Here is a 16,855-nt window from a genome sequence, read left to right on the forward strand (position 1 = left end):
GATAAGACATGTACCCAATGCTGTTATAGCTGTGGAGGTTATAGAATGGTGTGGAGGTAAAAGAATGGTCTGGAGGCCACAACAGACTGTGGATAGAGTGGTGGGGAAGGGTGGAGGTAGAGGTGGGATCTAATCTGTGAGGGTGTGAGTGTGTCAGGAGTGATAATGCACACACACTGTCTGAGAGGCTCAGAGATCATAACGATAAGGTCCCATTTATCAGACATGCCTCTTACACACTGGCTTTGTGCTCCAGAAGGGACACAAATGAATAAATAAATTAAAGATAAATGCAGATAAATACATGTTGGAGATTGGCTTTTTTACCTCCACTGATCCACTGATTTCATTTCTATTTGGCTTCTGTGTGTATTTCTGCCTGTTCATCCTTATGTAATTCAGTGTAGTTGGATTTGGGTTTAGCTTTTTGCTTTTCCAAGATTTTTTTCCACTTTTTCTCAAGGTATAGATCAATCCAAGCCAATGTGTTTGCCTTCAGATTTCACCAGATATGTCGTAGCTTTATCCTTATGAGATAGAGGGTAAAGTTAGGTCCATTGGACCTAAGAGAAAGGTTTCGAGTACAGCTGTACTTTCTACATGCCCTGTGAGAGAAATTGAATTTCATTCCAACGTTAAGAATAGTGATGTCCTCCAAGTCTAAAATCTAGAGTTATCATAGTCAGTAATTAGTGCTGTAATTACATGTTTAGTTCTTTAAAAGGCTTTTGGACTTTTGCCCATAGATGTGTGCCAGCTGTACACAAAAACACAACACATAAACACCAAATCAGTCTATTAGTCACGTACATAAAGCACATGCCATTCTCTGCCAGCATTTAGGGTTTGTCTGTGTACTTAATGAAACAAATAATTTGGGAATGAGAATCTTCAGCCGTCTCTTAATATAATGCCAAGGCAGGCAGGGTGCCATTTTGTTTCTTTTCTGAGTGGACATTTTTGGCATTTGGTTACACCCACTGAAGTGAAAGAGGCTGCCTCTGTGACTTTCCCAGTCGGCAAGGACTCTTCCATCTCCTCTTCCCTTAACCGTCCTCCATGGCCTCCCAGAGCCTCCTTGCTCTCTCCCGTGCCTCCTTCCCCATAACCCCCAGTGGGCCGAGTGCGCTGGGTCTCCCCTGCAAGCGCCTGGATGCCCTTGCTCAGGAGAAAGCCTTTGCCCCATGTCTCTTGTCTCTCTTTTTCTTTTCTGGGGAAAATGACATTTTCCTCCCCCCACCCCACCCCACCTTCCTTCTCTCTCTCTCTCTCTCTCCTCTCTCCGGATTCCCTTTTTTCCGTATTCCTGCTTGATTTGGTGCCCTCAGTCCTTGGCTTGGAGTGTGTTATCTGCTCCTCACAGACCCTCATTTGCAAGCGAGCGTCGGAGGAAGAGAGAGACGGACAGAGGAGGGAGGGGGAGGGGGGCTGAAGTAAATAGAGGAATAACTGAGGAGCAGTAAATAAATAAATAAATGAAAAGACGGGCAGGAGGGAGGACACATCTTGTCCTGTCTCTGAGGGAAATTGAAGGGATTAGTTCCAAACCACCAACAATGAAAAGCCAGGGCGTGAGCCCTCTGTGCAGCCCAAGTAAACAACGGCTGGGGGGCTTGGGGGGAGGGGGGGGTTATGTCCTCCCTCACCCCCTCTATTTCTCCTTCCCTCTCCCTCCCTCCTGGGTTCACCTCCAGAGAGACCCACCACCTAATCAAGGAGACAATAAAACAGAGTAATTCAATTCAGCGCAAATAGCACCTAAACCTTTGAACACCTGGTGTAAAAAAGCCTGGACAATTCCAGAGTTGTACAGTTCGTGACAGGAGAGAGAGCGAGTGATAGAGAACCAGAGGGGGGGCGTAAAAAAAGGAGGCTTATGCCAAGGCTACAAAAAGGTGAAAACCCAAAGCCTTTCATGTGCAATTAAGGTGCTGTGTGCATTCAGCACCATTCTCAGTATTACTGTATACGCTCAAGTGTTCAAGCCAACTCAGTCTCTCCCTCTCCCTCCCTCCCTCTCTCCCTCTCTCTCTCTCTCTCTCTCTCTCTCTCTTTCAACTCCGTTGCAGCTATGGCAGAGTCTATGCAACGCCGGACCCGTACCACCACACGATCGGCCCGGCCACCACCTACAGCGTGGGGACCATGGTGAGTGACCTATCCCTCTGCACCCTGCTGCAGTCGCACGCGCACACACACACACACACATACACACACACACACAAATATACAAATGTTCGGAAATCTGTGCCTTACATAGGAGCACAGTACAGTCCTTCCAAAAGAGAGACATTTTGCTCATTCACTCCATCTAGTGGCAACGCAATAGCACTGATATGATGTTGGATCGAAGTTTATATACTGACTGGGCATTTGCTATCCCAAAATGACTTCCACCACAGACTCTAAACTGATTTTATGTGTTAGATGGCTTTTGCTGACACACAACTAATCACATCCTCCCTCGCACAAACAGTTTCCCACTGTGAGCACCCTCACACCTACTTAAAAGAATCAAGTCAGTTGGTTAATGTTTGTTTTTAGCTAGCGTTTGCAGCTTTACATCAAAGATGAAAAGTCAAAATCAGTGGAAAAAAGTATTTACTTTTTGACCAAAAGAAAGAGAAATCTGTTCTCTGACTTTTGTTTTATTTTCTCTTTACTTTGGAGAGCATGGGAGGGGACTCCATTCTGCCTCTGTTATGAACAACTGTTAACCGCATGCAGCAGTGTGCCGTGGGACATGAAAGCGGAGAGAGAGAGAGAGAGAGAGAGAGAGAAAGAAAAAGAAAGGGATGATGGAAGAAAGAAGGGATAGAGTATGTCTCACCCTCTTCCTTCCCCCATAAGTTTGAATTTGACTATCACTCTCTCTGTTAGGTTAGCAACTCAAATATTTAACATTTTCCGGCATGCATGCGTTTTCTTTTTCTTTTTTGTCCTCAAAAACAAAGAGCAACAACAAAGCTGTATTTAAAAAGGAGAAAGAGAAACAGTTCCCCGGTGCAGCTGCTAGCTAAAAGCTTTCATTAATTAAGACAGTCATTTTTATGATTTCGTTTTATAAGCCTTCATTTTAACCTAATTAACAGCTGTGCTTGTGCATTTTGATGCTTTCCTCTGCTCCTCCAAACTTCCTTCCCTCGTCTCACACTCTCTCGCGCTGATCCACATTACAAGACTGACACAATTGGCCTCAAAAACTCAAAACGTGTGTGTGTCTGTGCCTTAGTGTGTGTGTGTGTGTGTGTGTGTGTGTGTGTGTGGTGGGGGCGCAGGGGGGGTTATATCCTCCCTCAGTACTGCTTAACCAGGTAGTGGAGGAAATCATCTAGGTTCTTCAGAATGTTTTGTACCCAGTGTATAAAGTACTGTCAAACATAGTGAGAGTTGTTGAGGTGGGAAAATCATTTGGTTTCTAATTCTTTAATCATATTTGATTAATGGCTTGGAAGAAGCAGAGGATAGGGGTGGAGAGAGGATAGAAAAGACAGACAGAGCAGAGGCAGAGGAGAGGGCGAGAGAGAGGAAGAGAGAGGAAGAGAGGAGGGTGCTTTTTTGCATTTAAAAGCCATTCAATAATTAGTTCCTCCGAGGTTGCGTAAAATTCTCTTTGCAGATTTGCAGCGTGCTGAAATTACAAATTGGGTTCCACGCTGATGAAAGTTGCACATAAGCAAGAGGGTTCCCTAAAATTAGAGATAATTAGCCTTTGAAGGTTTCCGGGCCTTGCCTTTGGAAAGTAGCCAAAAGAAACAGAGCAGAGGTTGGACCCGGGGAATGTGTGTGTGTGTGTGTGTGTGTGTGTGTGTGTGTGTGTGTGTGTGTGTGTGTCTATGCGTGTGTGTGTGTGTGTGTGTGTGCGAGTGCGTGTGTGTGTGTGAGACAGAGAGAGCCCGAAAGAGACAGAGAGAGGGAGAGGAAGTGTGTGTACATGCATGTATGTATGTGTGGGAATGTATGCATCTGTGTTTGGTATGTGCATTAGTGTGTGTGTGTGTGTGTGTGTGTCTGTGTGTAGCTGTGTGTGTGCATGTTTCTCAGACTGTATGGTTGTGTGCACTGCCCTCAGGAAGCATGTAGTAGTGAAGTTAGCCCTCCACCCTGGTGTGGCGTGGTGTGGTGTGGCGTGGTGTGGTGTGGTGTGGCGTGGCGTGGCATGGCATGGTGCAGTGCAGCGCAGTGCCAGTCAGGTGTGTCCCCCCACCCCGAGTTTCTGACTTGAAAGGTAACGATCGTTGCGCTCCTTTGAACCGCTTTGCCTCAGCCCCCAAAACTCCGACTGCACACTGACGACTTGAGAAGCTGTCCTGGAGGGACACGTCCCAGAACAGAGCGCCACTGAGCACGCAGGACGAGCAGGGCTCATAATGAGGCCGAGACGCTAGAATGAACACTTCCATGAGTGAATCTGGCCCTGCAGTTAGGAGGAAAAGAGCACAGGATACAGTAGGTGTTCTTTTATAAAATGGAAGTGATTTGCATATCAGATAAAGTTCAGATTCAAATGAATATTTACACCACTATTAGGTGTTCTGCTTAAAATTTTGAAGGCAACCGTAGCATTTTAAAATGTAAAAAAAAAAAACGAAAACTTAATAGCGCAAGCACACACACACACTCACCAAAATGGCCAAATTGTCAAGCAAAAGCGGCGTCGTGTCAAGGGAAGGAACTTTGCAGAGGGAGAGGAAAAAAGCTGCATGGGAGCGGTCACCCTAACACTGATTGGTCCTTTTTCATCTTTGATGTTGCAGGCTAGCCTTTACAGAGGAGGGTACAGTCGCTTCACTCCCTACTAAAGAGACAAAGAGAGAGAAAAAGAAACACAAAGACATTACCCAGACTACAACAACCAAACAAAAACAAAACAAACAAAAAAACACTCTCAAGAACAAATAAATAAAAACAATCAAACAAGCTACTGTATAAACAGCTCATCCTGCGTGGAGTACTGATTCAGACTAAAGCTTCCAGATCAGAGGGCTGACCCTGTCCCCTCACCCCTTGCCTAAATGATTTTCCTCTTTGTGTCCAGATGTCAGATGTTTGTCTGTTGATTGATTTCACTACTGATTTTTTTTTTCTTTTCTTTTTCTCCTGTCTTTTCAAATGTCTGTTCTTACTTCATGTAATGTGACGTGTTACTGATGGGTTTGGAGGGACTGTATATAAACGTCCCCATACTTGTGGACACCTTACTCTGTGTTACCAGTGTTGATTTGTTTTTTTGTTTAGTTTTTTTTAATACAGTGAGTAAATATGCACAATTCTTCTCCATCATTGCTCCTTCCTTTTCAAGAAGCAATGAGCATCAGTCTGAGCCAAATCGAATATCAGTTTGTTGTTACACTATATCCTAGTCTCCATCACCAACACTAAGCTAATTTACGCGCTTTAAGGTTAGCCCCTCTCCCACTGCAGAGAAGAAAAGCTCCATACCATGATACTATCAAAGGCAGTGTTCCTCCCTGCTCCCCCCTCATTGATCACTGAGGGCAGGCTGTGTTATTGACTCTAGGGTGCTTTGAGGCATTATACTCCCCCTCGTGTCCTGACTTGTATCTGTATTAATTGACATGTTGGGTTACATGCATGTCATTGTAAAACAGCAGGAGGCGTTGAACCCTATTGTGTGGTTCATGGAAACTCATGGTCTTAAGTTTATGCATCTATTTAGCAAGTTTTCAGGAGTAACCGCTTTTCAGTCATGCACAAATGATATAGCTGTCCTACCTCAGGATAACCCAAAGGAACAGTCGGATGTTTCATCTCTGTGAAGTGGTTGAAACATTTAAATGTGTTATGGTCTTAATATCAGCCAGACTGGTTTATTGCTGTAACATGTCCAGTTTGCCACTGAGCACCAGTTCTGATGGCATTCATTTACGAATGAGCCAGTTAAATGTTGGCCCCGACTTCAAGTGAAATAACTCTCTGATCACCTCAAGCAAGTCTGGTGCTCAACTCAACTCAACTGGCTGACTTTCAGACTGAATCCATTTTCTGTAAGGATTCCACTGTAAGCGCCATTTAGTTCTGACCAAGGCTTCAGTCTAGTCCAGGGAAGCAGCCCTGTGTCTATGCAAATAGGGCTCAGGAGAAAGATCTTCATTTATTTATTCACTTAACATAACTTCCCCTTCGGTTCTTGTCTGGTCTCCTTTCTCAGGTCCGAAATACGGGTTTACACTCTAAATTCTGGGAAAGTGCAGACTTTGGTGGCAATGGAGAGTTGTATTTTTTTTTTTTTATCTGAACAGAGACGTAAGGATAAGTACAGGAAAGTCAATCAATACGGAGCTACAAGGGCCCAGTGGGGGGTGGGGGTAGTGTCGGTAACAGACTAATTCATTCTTGAGTCTAATCGATATGGAGAAAACTGCTCAGCAAATCAGCTCTTTTCCCTTAGCCAGATAAAGAGTCCATCCCTGTGCGCATTAAGCCCCCCCCCTGCCAGATGTCAGGTCCACATTCTCTCTGTGAGAATCAGATAGGAGCAGACAAACATGTAAACACATTTAATTTTTTGGTACTGATTACCATCTAATGTCAGGCCCAAGAATATTACTTAAAGATGCATTTTGCCAGAGGTGAAAGGCTTATTTCTTACTACTTATCAGTCAGTGTGCGAAACTGTAGCACGAATCACAGTATAAGTTACTGTATCATATTGAAATGTGTCTGTCTGACTGCCTCATAGTCTACAAAGATTCTGGATCGAAAGTCCTCAGACAACATTTTACCCATGTTTTAATAGAACATATACTCTAGCCAGCATTTCGTGTTTACTTGAGTTTTCTAGGGAGAGTTTGTGTATGTGTGTGTGTGTGTTTCTATGTGTGCGTTTGCGGTGAGCGTTAGCTCATTAATTTTGAGTGGCACAGCCCTTCTTGTCCACTTTATTGTGCTGTGGCAGGGTGCAGCAGTGGCAGGGTTTTAAAGAGACGGCTGCTCCCACTTAAAAGCCCCCCGCAGAATAAAGTCCAACTGTTGCAAACTTCCTTTAGCTAGCTCAGTTTTATTCAAACCAGCACTCCCCGAATGGCAGTGAGGGACCGAGAGCAAGAGCAAGACAGAGAAAGAGCTTCGCAGAAAAACAGGGAGAGGGAGTTTCAAGTAAATTCTCCTGTATGGTCAAAAGAAAGCTCATTCTCTTTGAGTTCTCGGCGTTTTCTCTTTGCGTTCCATCTCCTAATGATGCCAGCGGCTGCAGCTGTTACTCCAACGTCTCTTGCTCTTCTCTCCAATCTCACAACTTCCCTCTTCATGTGGAAAATTTACTGGAGACAGTGACTTCATAATTAGTGTCGGTGCCAGCTGCACTTTAAAAGGTTGCCTCTATTTGCTCAAACGCGCCTGTTTGATCTGGATGTCAGACAGACTTATGCACAACGCTTGGAGCGGCGTTCTAGAGTAATTAGTCCAGACTGGAACCTTGGTTACTTCTGACAGGTTTGAAGCGTTCCCCTAAGCAACGGTCCTGTTCCCTTGAGATGGGGGGGGTTAGCTTCCAGTTTCCTGCAAACAGCCGCAGTTCTGTCGGCTCGTCCTCCACTGAAAATGCTGTACTGCTGTCCTCAAGGTTTGGATGCTGCAGGAGATGGTTAGATTGTTTAGTTGCTTTGGATTCGATTAGTTGCTTTATGCAGTAGGTCTTCTGTTTATGCTTCAGTGATGAAGCCACATATCTGTTGCTTGTCTTCCATGAGAATCCTTGAGTGGGAAGACTGAAGTTACAGTTGCCTCCCCTCTGTCATGCAGCAACTCCACTCCCCCAGGCAGGCGTAGGAGCTTTCATTTTATTACTCTCTATTTCACTATACATGGGCACTGCACATTAATACAGTACCGTGTGGATAGCTGTTCACTCAGAACAGTGTATTGGTTCATGTTTTACCATCAGAACAAAATATAAAAAAACAAAAACAATATGATCACATCCTTGTTGCTAGGTCTTCTTCTCAGCGTCTGTCTTTCTGCCTGTACACCTCCTATCATTTCTAACACTTGGCTACTGTCTGTTTACTAAGGCTATCACATGTAGTATAGACATGGGACTTTCTCAATAGTTACTGTAAGTGTGGTAAACGTTTAGTTGATGTTTAGTTCATCATGTGGAGTATTGCTCTAGAGAGGGTCAACTGTGTATGACATGTGTCTTTATTTAGACCGACCTTCATGCAAAACTCCTCCTCCTCATGTCCAAATGAGATGCTAACTGAGGTGCATACATACTGTGAAATCTTTTCTCCTCTTACTGTACACATTTTATTCACTAACATGTAACGTGACATTGCATATTAACATGACTATATATATATATATATATATTGCTACTTAAGAAATTCATCTTCCAATGGTATAAACTCTTTCTAAAGCCCTGGTAAGCAGGTATTTCTTGCTTAAGCTTTAGACAGGCAATTTAGCTGCCAAATGCAGCTGCAGTTCAAATGGAATTTGGCAGCAGAATTCCCTGACTAAAGCCCTGTGTTAGTCCACCTAATTTGTACTAAAGCAAGAAGAAACATGCAAAAAATGACAACCTGTACATATATATACATGTATATACACACAGTATATTCAGATTCTCTACAACAAGCTGTTTTATATGTTATCATATCCAAATCAAAAGTGGTTTGATCTGTGCATTTGCAATTCTGCTAACATTGTTCTATGAAATGTACTGTAATTTCTTAATCTGGTTTTGTCTGGAAGGTGTAAGTAACTTTTTCATTTGACATATTTTATTGGTACTGTGTATATTGCCCTTATATTCTGTTCATTCCAAATTGAATTGAATGTTAATATATGTGACATATCTCCATAATCTCTGGGTGTTTTGGGTGTCAGAATAAAACTATTATACAAATTGTCTGATTGTCCACTTCAGAAATGGCATGCATAGTATGTTTCAAAAGAATTCCAATGATTTTTACTCAACTTATCTGTCATTACACTGAAAAGGCGTATTGAAATGATTTGCATATTTGCTTATACGAAACAAATTGTATCTGCCATACCTTGATTTTAATGAAATTGGACAACTAAAGTGGATAGTGATTTATAGAATTCCCTCCCCAAATGGTGTCCTTTTCCAGATCTCTACCAGATGTAAACCATCTTTCATACACATCATTCATAACGATCTCTGCAGCTGTGTTCAATTAAGACTTAATATGTGAATTAATATGAAACATTCTGCTTGATAAAGATGCCTGTCTAAAATCTATCATCATTAGTTTGTAATCAATTGTAAACAATTGATTCTTCTCTAGTGACATGGAACCAACATGTGTGAAGCTGTACTCCTCTAGAGCATTGTTAAAGACATTGATAAATCTAGATTGTGACCTGTGAGTTAGCTATGAATGCATGCGTGTGTGTGTGTGTGCGTGTGTGTGTGTGTGTGTGTGTGTGTGTGTGTGTGTGTGTGTGTGTGTGTGTGTGTGTGTGTGTGTTGTGTGTGCGTGTGTGCGCATGCACATGACTTCACTCATCTCTTTATCTTCCTGCCATATTGTGGGACAGACGCCAAACCTCACTTAGCCTTCTCCATTCTCTGTCAAGTCCTTGTCTGAAGAGCTCTCCTACGAAGTGGACCACAGTCCAGTTTTGTTCTAAAACTGGACTTCTCTGTGGGCCTGTTGCTCTGCGAGCTGTAGTCCATGACTCTCTCCGCTGAGCTAGGCCCCGCCGCACTCCGTGGTGGTGGAGAGACATCTGTTAGAGGGAGAAGGAGAGCACATACAGGATCCAGAGCCTCAGCTACCCTCTCCTGCACCAGGAGAGAGAGAGAGAGAGAGAGAGAGAGAAAGAAAGAGGGAGAGAGGGAGACAGACAGCCATGCGATTGGGCTGGGATTAGTATGCTATCGCGCTGCCTGTTTATTTCTCCAGGGGAGGTGTGCAGGAGGGGAGGGGAAAGAAACACTACAAAGCCACGTCAAAATTAAAGCTGGGTTTTATTTTCATCTGAGGGGGCCGCGACGCACTGAGGATCTCTCTGAATTAGAGCGACTGTCATGATGAAGAGTCCCACAGCACCCCAGCACTCGCGCTCCTTCACTCACTCACTCACTCACTCACCCTCTCTGCTCTTTCTCTCATTCTCTTCCTCCTCTCTCTCTCTCTTTCTTTCTTTCTTTCTCTCTCCCTCTGCCCTTACTTCCCTTTGCTCTATGATGAGGCTTAGAGTTGAGTGAACTCCTGTGTGAGTGAGAGTGTGTGTGTGTGTGTGTGTGTGTGTGTGTGTGTGTGTGTGTGTGTGTGTGTGTGCGCCTTTTTTCTCTGTCTCTGATCAGATCACTCTGTCGCCCTGGGTTTGGCCCACGCTCACAATCTCCTTGTTGCTTTCAAGTCTATACAATGAAACTGGCAAGAGCAAAGAGGACCCTGTTTCTCAAAAGCCAAATGCAACAGCACTGCACTTCTGCCACTGTGCAGCCGTGTTGACATCCCTCTATAGCGCCGCCTTGAAATAAAATAATGTGCCTCCCTATTCTTTGCTTTCAAGGAATAGGAGTCATGGCTTGAAGATGTATTTTTATATTTATTTAGTGATTGTAAAGTAAATCTTGAGTCGGAATAAAAACAACCTTTGTCAGTACTGTGGCATAGGATGACAAGGTCTTAACGTGAGAACACTTTGAAAGTATCACTAGCATTACTAACTAAAAGCCTGACTCTGCATTGTTGTGTTTCTTAAACTTTTTTCTCTTCTCCTTTTCCTTTCTAGTAAATAACATGAAAGGACGCTGTGCTCAGTAATGATGGACATCACACACAAAAAAATGACAAGAAGGTGACAAACGCAAAATGAGAACTAGCTTTAAATGAGAGGAGGAAGAAAAGAAGAAGAAGAAGAAGAAGAAGAAGAAGAGACTGAGTTTGGGGAGGAAGAGAGAGAAAGGCGGAACCGCGGCCACACACAAAAAAAATCTGCCAGCAGCCTGACAAGAAAGAAGAAACTTGTTTCCACCAGGGGACCACCAACACTGAGAAAGAGAGAGAGCGAGAGAGAGAGAGAGAGAGAGAGAGAGAGAGAGAGATAAGACATTAACGTGTGATATAGTGTGAATGAAAGAGGTAGAAGGAGAAAGCAAGAGGGAACACGCTTCATTATGACAATAACATTTTATTTTTCTATGCTTTTTTGTGCTTTAAAAAAACAGTTGAAAAATATGATATGTATAAAACAGTATATAAATATATGAACAGAGATGTTTTTATGTTAACGGGTAAAGGGGAGATGGAACAGATCACCCTGGATTGTTGATGTTTTCATCTGCAGGATTAAGAGGGACCCTCTTAGCCCTCTCTCTTTCTCTCTCTTTCTCACTCTCTCTCTCTGTCACCCTATCCCCTGCCCCTCTCATCCAAGACAGACACAAAGATAGATAGATAGATTGATAGATAGATTGCTTAGAGTGATGTCAGTGATGTCAAATGTTTAACGGATGAGTGTGTATACAAGTATTGAAGTACTGTAAAGCTCGGCATCCTGGTGCAGCAAACCAACACCCTCAGTGTGCGTGTGTGCTCTCTCACACGGAGGTCCGTTGGTTCCCACGGCAACTTCCTTCTTATTCTGGGATGTCAGAAATTTTTCCTTTCTTTCGTCGTTGATTTCTTGTGCTCTCACTCATCCAACTTCCTTAGAGTAGTGCCACACATCGTCCATATCACCCCTGGCCCGTGTCATCGCACCCAATCCCACTTTGTATTGGGAGGTCAGGGTCAGGGCTACCCAAGGGGTGGGGGGGGGGGGGGGTGCGGGGGTGAGGACCAGGGTCAATCTGGGTCTCCCTCCATGGCAGACCACTGGTCCCCATCATGCTGCGATGGATGTCACAACTCTACTTCCAGTTTGATCACCCTCAGTCTCCACCTCTCTGCCCTGAACAGGGGCCAAACGGTCAACAGTCAGCTTCCTGGGGTCAGTCTTTTTTCAGACACCACTCCTTATTTGGGGAGGAGCCATAGCCTGTCACTTCCTGTTGGCAGGTGAACGGTTATGTTTGGTTTTTGTTTTGTTTTTTGTAATGGGGGTGGTCTGAGTGACCAATCGGAGGTGAAATGAATGAACAGGTTTTTGGGGTTGTGAGCTTGATCACTTACCTGCAAGGGTCGAAGCCCAAGCCTTTGTGTCACTCAGACAGTCCGGATGTCAAACACCAAGGATAGTGCTAAATGACTTCAGTAGACAGCGCATGACACCAATAACCATAATTCAAACAGACATGAGAACTGTAGACTCTGACGGACATTAGACAGACACTGTTAACCAAATGATGTTTCAAAAGTCAATGCTACAAATGGACTGTTATTGTTTGGTCAATATTGTCTGATTAGAGTTATTATTTGTGAAAAAAGAAAAACTTAAAGGAACAACAAAAAAATACATTTTTTAAAGGTATTATCATGATTTATTTGCTGTAACAACCTGAATTATTATGAGAGCGTTCCCTGTAAACGTGTGTTTTTTGAGCAGTTCTTGAATGTATTTAAATGTGAAAAGATGTGACACTACTTGTTTCTGTATATATACATATCTATGGATGGTTTTTTCAGGGGTGCATATAAGCAATTGCCTTTTTCCTTTGGCCTCGACAGTAACTGAGGCCCCACGTAACCAATTACTTCCTCCAGACAGCCCCACCTGTGCACTCACAATGACAGCTCCCATCAACTTTATTTGTGAATTCTTTTGAGCTCACCTACATATGTGCTGTCTCTCTCCCTGACACACACACACACACACAGAGAGAGAGAGAGACACACTTACACACATATACAGCAGTTGAGACAGTTGACACTCCACACCAGGCACAGTCCATAGTTGTTAAGAGCTGATTGCGAGCACCAGATTGCAAGAAGCCCAGAAAGTCAATCGTCTTTCTAATTTTCTTCCCTTTATTCTTTCTCTTTTTTATTAAGCCTGCCCTGTGGTAACATGCACACAGACACACACACATACACACTTCATCGAAATTGGATCAGTCATAAAAGCTCGCTAAGTAGAACAAGGTATTCCGGATGTCAGATGCAAAAGTTTATGAATATTGATTTTTTTTTCCTCCGTTTTTTTTTTCTGTCTCTCTCTCCATCCAAAGTGTGAATTTAACACAGACTCCGAGGTCTTTGATCAAGAGAAAGCGCGGCATCGGCGATGCTGTGGAGGAGGGAGATGCCTACTGATGTGACCTAGTTTAGAGAGGAGATGCTGCCGCACTAGAGAGCTGAGATGACGCCTAAAGTGTGCTGGGTGTGCCCCGCACTTACAAGCTCGCTTGATCACAGCTTCGGCTATGGCCCCCACCCCTCTTAGATATGCCCGACACTTCCACACAATTTGTCTTAGTTGCGCTCAACTATGCCCTACACTTCCAAGCTGTCGTCTTAGCAACAGTTAGTTGCGTCCTATGCTTCCAAACCCTGCGAAAGGCTAGCTCTATCCAGCACATTCAAACACTGCGCTCTTAGCTTAGTATGCCCCACACTTTCCAAATACAGCTCTTAGTTATAGATAGTCATAGTCAGTAGGTAGTCGCCCCTTCACATATGCACACAGAATGTTGCTTGGCTCATGGTCAGCAATATCACTACAGGGCGTTCACATGTAATACAAACCACTCAGATACATATTTGCAATAGCTATAATTGTCAGACATTTTTTGATATTCTTCTTTGCATTTTATCTACCGTTAACATGACAACAGAGGTCGTATTTCTGAAGCAAGCAGCATGCCACCATCAGTGACATTCCAACATAGCTTGGTCTGTTCACATCCTCTGAGTCAAAGGCCTCATTGCACTTCAGTTGTGTCTGGTGTCTCAAAGTGAACTCACTACTTTTCAACTGGTAGCTTACAACAGTGCAGATGCAACCCATGGCAAGCACTGCGTCCACTGTCCACCAAGGCAGTTTGAGTAGGCTGACGTTCCTTGGTATTCAGTACCGCTTTGAGCATTTTCTCGTGAGGCCAGCTCTAGCTGAGTCACCCACTGCAGAGGGTGCGAGTGGCCAGTGGGTGAGGCGAGGTGAGGCGGGTGTTGGGAGAGAGACTCTGCACTGAAGCACGTGAGCTATGACACTTGCAGGACTTCCCTCAGAGAAGAAACCCCTCTGGTCCTAACTGTTTGAGAAAACCTCCCCATACCTGTCCCCCTTTTGTATTCCCTGTGTAATGTACATATGACCCCCACCCCACTCCCCCAACAAAAACTCACCTACCCAAGCCCTCCTTAATTTCCTGCTTCCCCCCCATCTCCTGTCCTCTCTGACTTCCAAGATCTTGTATTTTGTTCTATAACAGCAAAAATTTATTTATAAGGATTTTTTAAAAAATCTATCTCTCTCCTTTTTGTAAATGTTCATGTTAAATAAAAGTCTAAAAAGGTTAAAAAATGAAATGGATATATTAAAAAAGGTAAAGTACTGTAAGAAAAAAAACTAAACAAAAAAAGAAAACAAAAAGCTCCTCCTATCCTCCCCCTCTCTGTACTCTTAGACTTTGTGTTCTTCCTCCTTCTGTATGCCTCTCTTATGTGCTTCAGATGAAGAGTTCTATTTATTATGACATTAACGTTATTATTATTATGATTATTACTAATTATTAATATCATCATTATCATCATCATTATTACCATTAATAAAAATTGTCTACTTCAACAAATGGCCTTTTCTCTCTGATGTTTTTTTTTTTTTTTTTTGTAGAACGTGGTTGATTTTTAATCGATGCATTCAGGCTCACAGAAAGTTGATATGTTCTGTAGTTAGTCAGGGGGGAAGCCTAGATGGGTTGACTGATACCATTGAGTACAGCATTCATATTTCACAAGACAGAATGTTGTAATATGGGAGCTTTTCCAAGGGGGAAGAGGAGGAGAATAGCTTTGAGCTTCATTCTTCACACAAACAGAGAGAGAGAGAGATTACCTTGGGATTATTATTGCATTGCATGGCATTGCAGAAGATTGCATGAACATAAGAAAATGTTACACGCTGTGTGTGTATGTGTGTTTGATTCAATCTGAAATATGTTCCTTGGCTCCTTGTTGATTCATTTCATTTTAATATCTGCACATAGAAATGTTATGAAAAGCCATCATACTAGGCTTTCACCTGGCCTTCCACCACGGGAAAACCACCTGCACATACAATGAACACATTGATTGATTGGCCCAGGAGGTTTTAAGTCAGTTTCATTCAATTAAATCACCCCCAGAGTGTGCAATTATGATTTCCTCACACAAGTATCACCTAGTTTTGTAGTCTTGTACAGCAGTGTTTCTAGGGGGTTGGGACCCAAAAGTGGGTCGCGGAACCATTCTGGGTGGGTCGTGGAGCTTGTTGTAAAATAAAAATTAAAAAATCGCCCATTTTAAGTGCTACTTTATCAGATCTAATATCCTAATATCCTGAAGACTTCTCAAATGTAATGCCAAACATCAGCATGTTCCAAACAAGCAGGCCTACAGGCACTTTGCGTGTCTTACCATGTAGTTCACCTACACTAAAACGCAAAAAAAAATATATATATCGGTCGCGACTAAATGAAAATGGGAAATTGTGGGTCCCAAAGCCAGACTGTGCTGTGTCATGAGGACCCTTAAAGTCCTTGTGAACAAAAAGTAAATATGCGAGTTTGTCATGCTATGGGAAAAGGTGTCATGCACTCAAACAAATCTGAAGGGATCCGCTGCCATGTTTTTCCACGGTCTCTTATGGGAATGTCGCCACTCTGTTTTCTCCACCACTCTGGCTCCAACTATTCACTAAACCAGCTGATTCTAATAGACGTTTGAAGTTCGCCTACAAAAAACAAGCTGCCATCTTTGCCAATATAATAGATCCAGGTACATGCGATTTTTCCTTATGTGAAAATAACATGGGAATTTTTAATAATTGCACCTGTTCAATGACAAAGAAGTCTGAAATGCAGACGTTTTGCCCTACACACTTTTGTCATCTGACCTCGAGTGGGTTTTGTGATCTTTGGTACGTTAAGACATAAATGAGTTTTGCTATGGGAGCAAACTTGCAGTGCAGCTTAGTAGCAGCACCAGGATCTCCTTATATGAGCAACGATGGCAGCTTTGGGTCCTTTTTCTAGGCGACCATCAGAGGTCTAGTAGCACAACTCTTCAGCCTGCTATCATGAAAATGAGGATGTCCTGTTTAATGGTCTAACTCCACAATTCAGTTTACAGTCTTTATGTTTTCAGGAGTAGTTTTCTAACCTACACAAGGTGTTTCGCAACAAAATGTCTTCCCAACAAATTTCAGGAACTTTAACCACCCCCTTTCAAGACTGAAACATTGTGTCTTTGGATCTTTTAGAAATCCTAACATATCCTAGTCCATAAAGTCAGTTGTAAGCATCTCTCTACCTCTGAACCAGCTAAAGTTCTGATCAAAGACAGATAAAAAATAAGGACACCATGCTACCACTAGGTGGTGGCAAGATGCTGTACAAGAGCAATTGACTTCTGTGAATGAGGGCCAGAATTAGCAGCCATGCACAGTTCTGTTGTCCAGATACTGGACCCATGAGCAGTTGCCTTATTATTGCGCCCTCATGATGTGCAGTAACTGCTCTTATTAAAACCTCACCAGGAAAGTCGTGCAGGAGTACTACTGTCAGACTGAAGAAATTTTGCCAAGAATGAATTAAGATTTATTATTTAAGGCAAAAACACAGGGCAGTTATCACAACTCTATGACTAAACCCACTTTAGCAGCATCATATTAGGTTAAAGGACAGTGCCTTAGTTTTTCATACTACATGAAAATTATGAGAATGTGAGTTTTGAAATTGATCCCAAGCTTTGAATTGTAGTTTCACAATCAG

General features: G+C 43.0%; 1 protein-coding gene across 6 annotated transcripts in view; it reads left to right on the forward strand.

Annotated features, from left to right (window-relative positions):
• The window catches only part of LOC121704547 (RNA binding protein fox-1 homolog 3-like), a 414,719-nt gene extending 401,594 nt beyond the window's left edge, over positions 1-13,125 (forward strand). For 5 of the 6 annotated variants that reach the window (XM_042084841.1, XM_042084838.1, XM_042084837.1 and 2 more), the window contains 2 exons: positions 2,070-2,148; positions 4,758-5,206. In XM_042084841.1, coding sequence (XP_041940775.1) covers positions 2,070-2,148; positions 4,758-4,802 — 124 coding nt within the window. In that variant the 3' untranslated portion in view covers positions 4,803-5,206. Of the gene's footprint in view, positions 1-2,069; positions 2,149-4,757; positions 5,207-10,737 lie in introns of those variants that run through there. The other variant, XM_042084840.1, reaches the window with a different exon arrangement.
• The last annotated feature ends 3,730 nt before the right edge of the window (positions 13,126-16,855 follow it).

Source organism: Alosa sapidissima, chromosome 3 (assembly GCF_018492685.1).
Source record: "Alosa sapidissima isolate fAloSap1 chromosome 3, fAloSap1.pri, whole genome shotgun sequence".
Taxonomy (NCBI): domain Eukaryota; kingdom Metazoa; phylum Chordata; class Actinopteri; order Clupeiformes; family Clupeidae; genus Alosa; species Alosa sapidissima.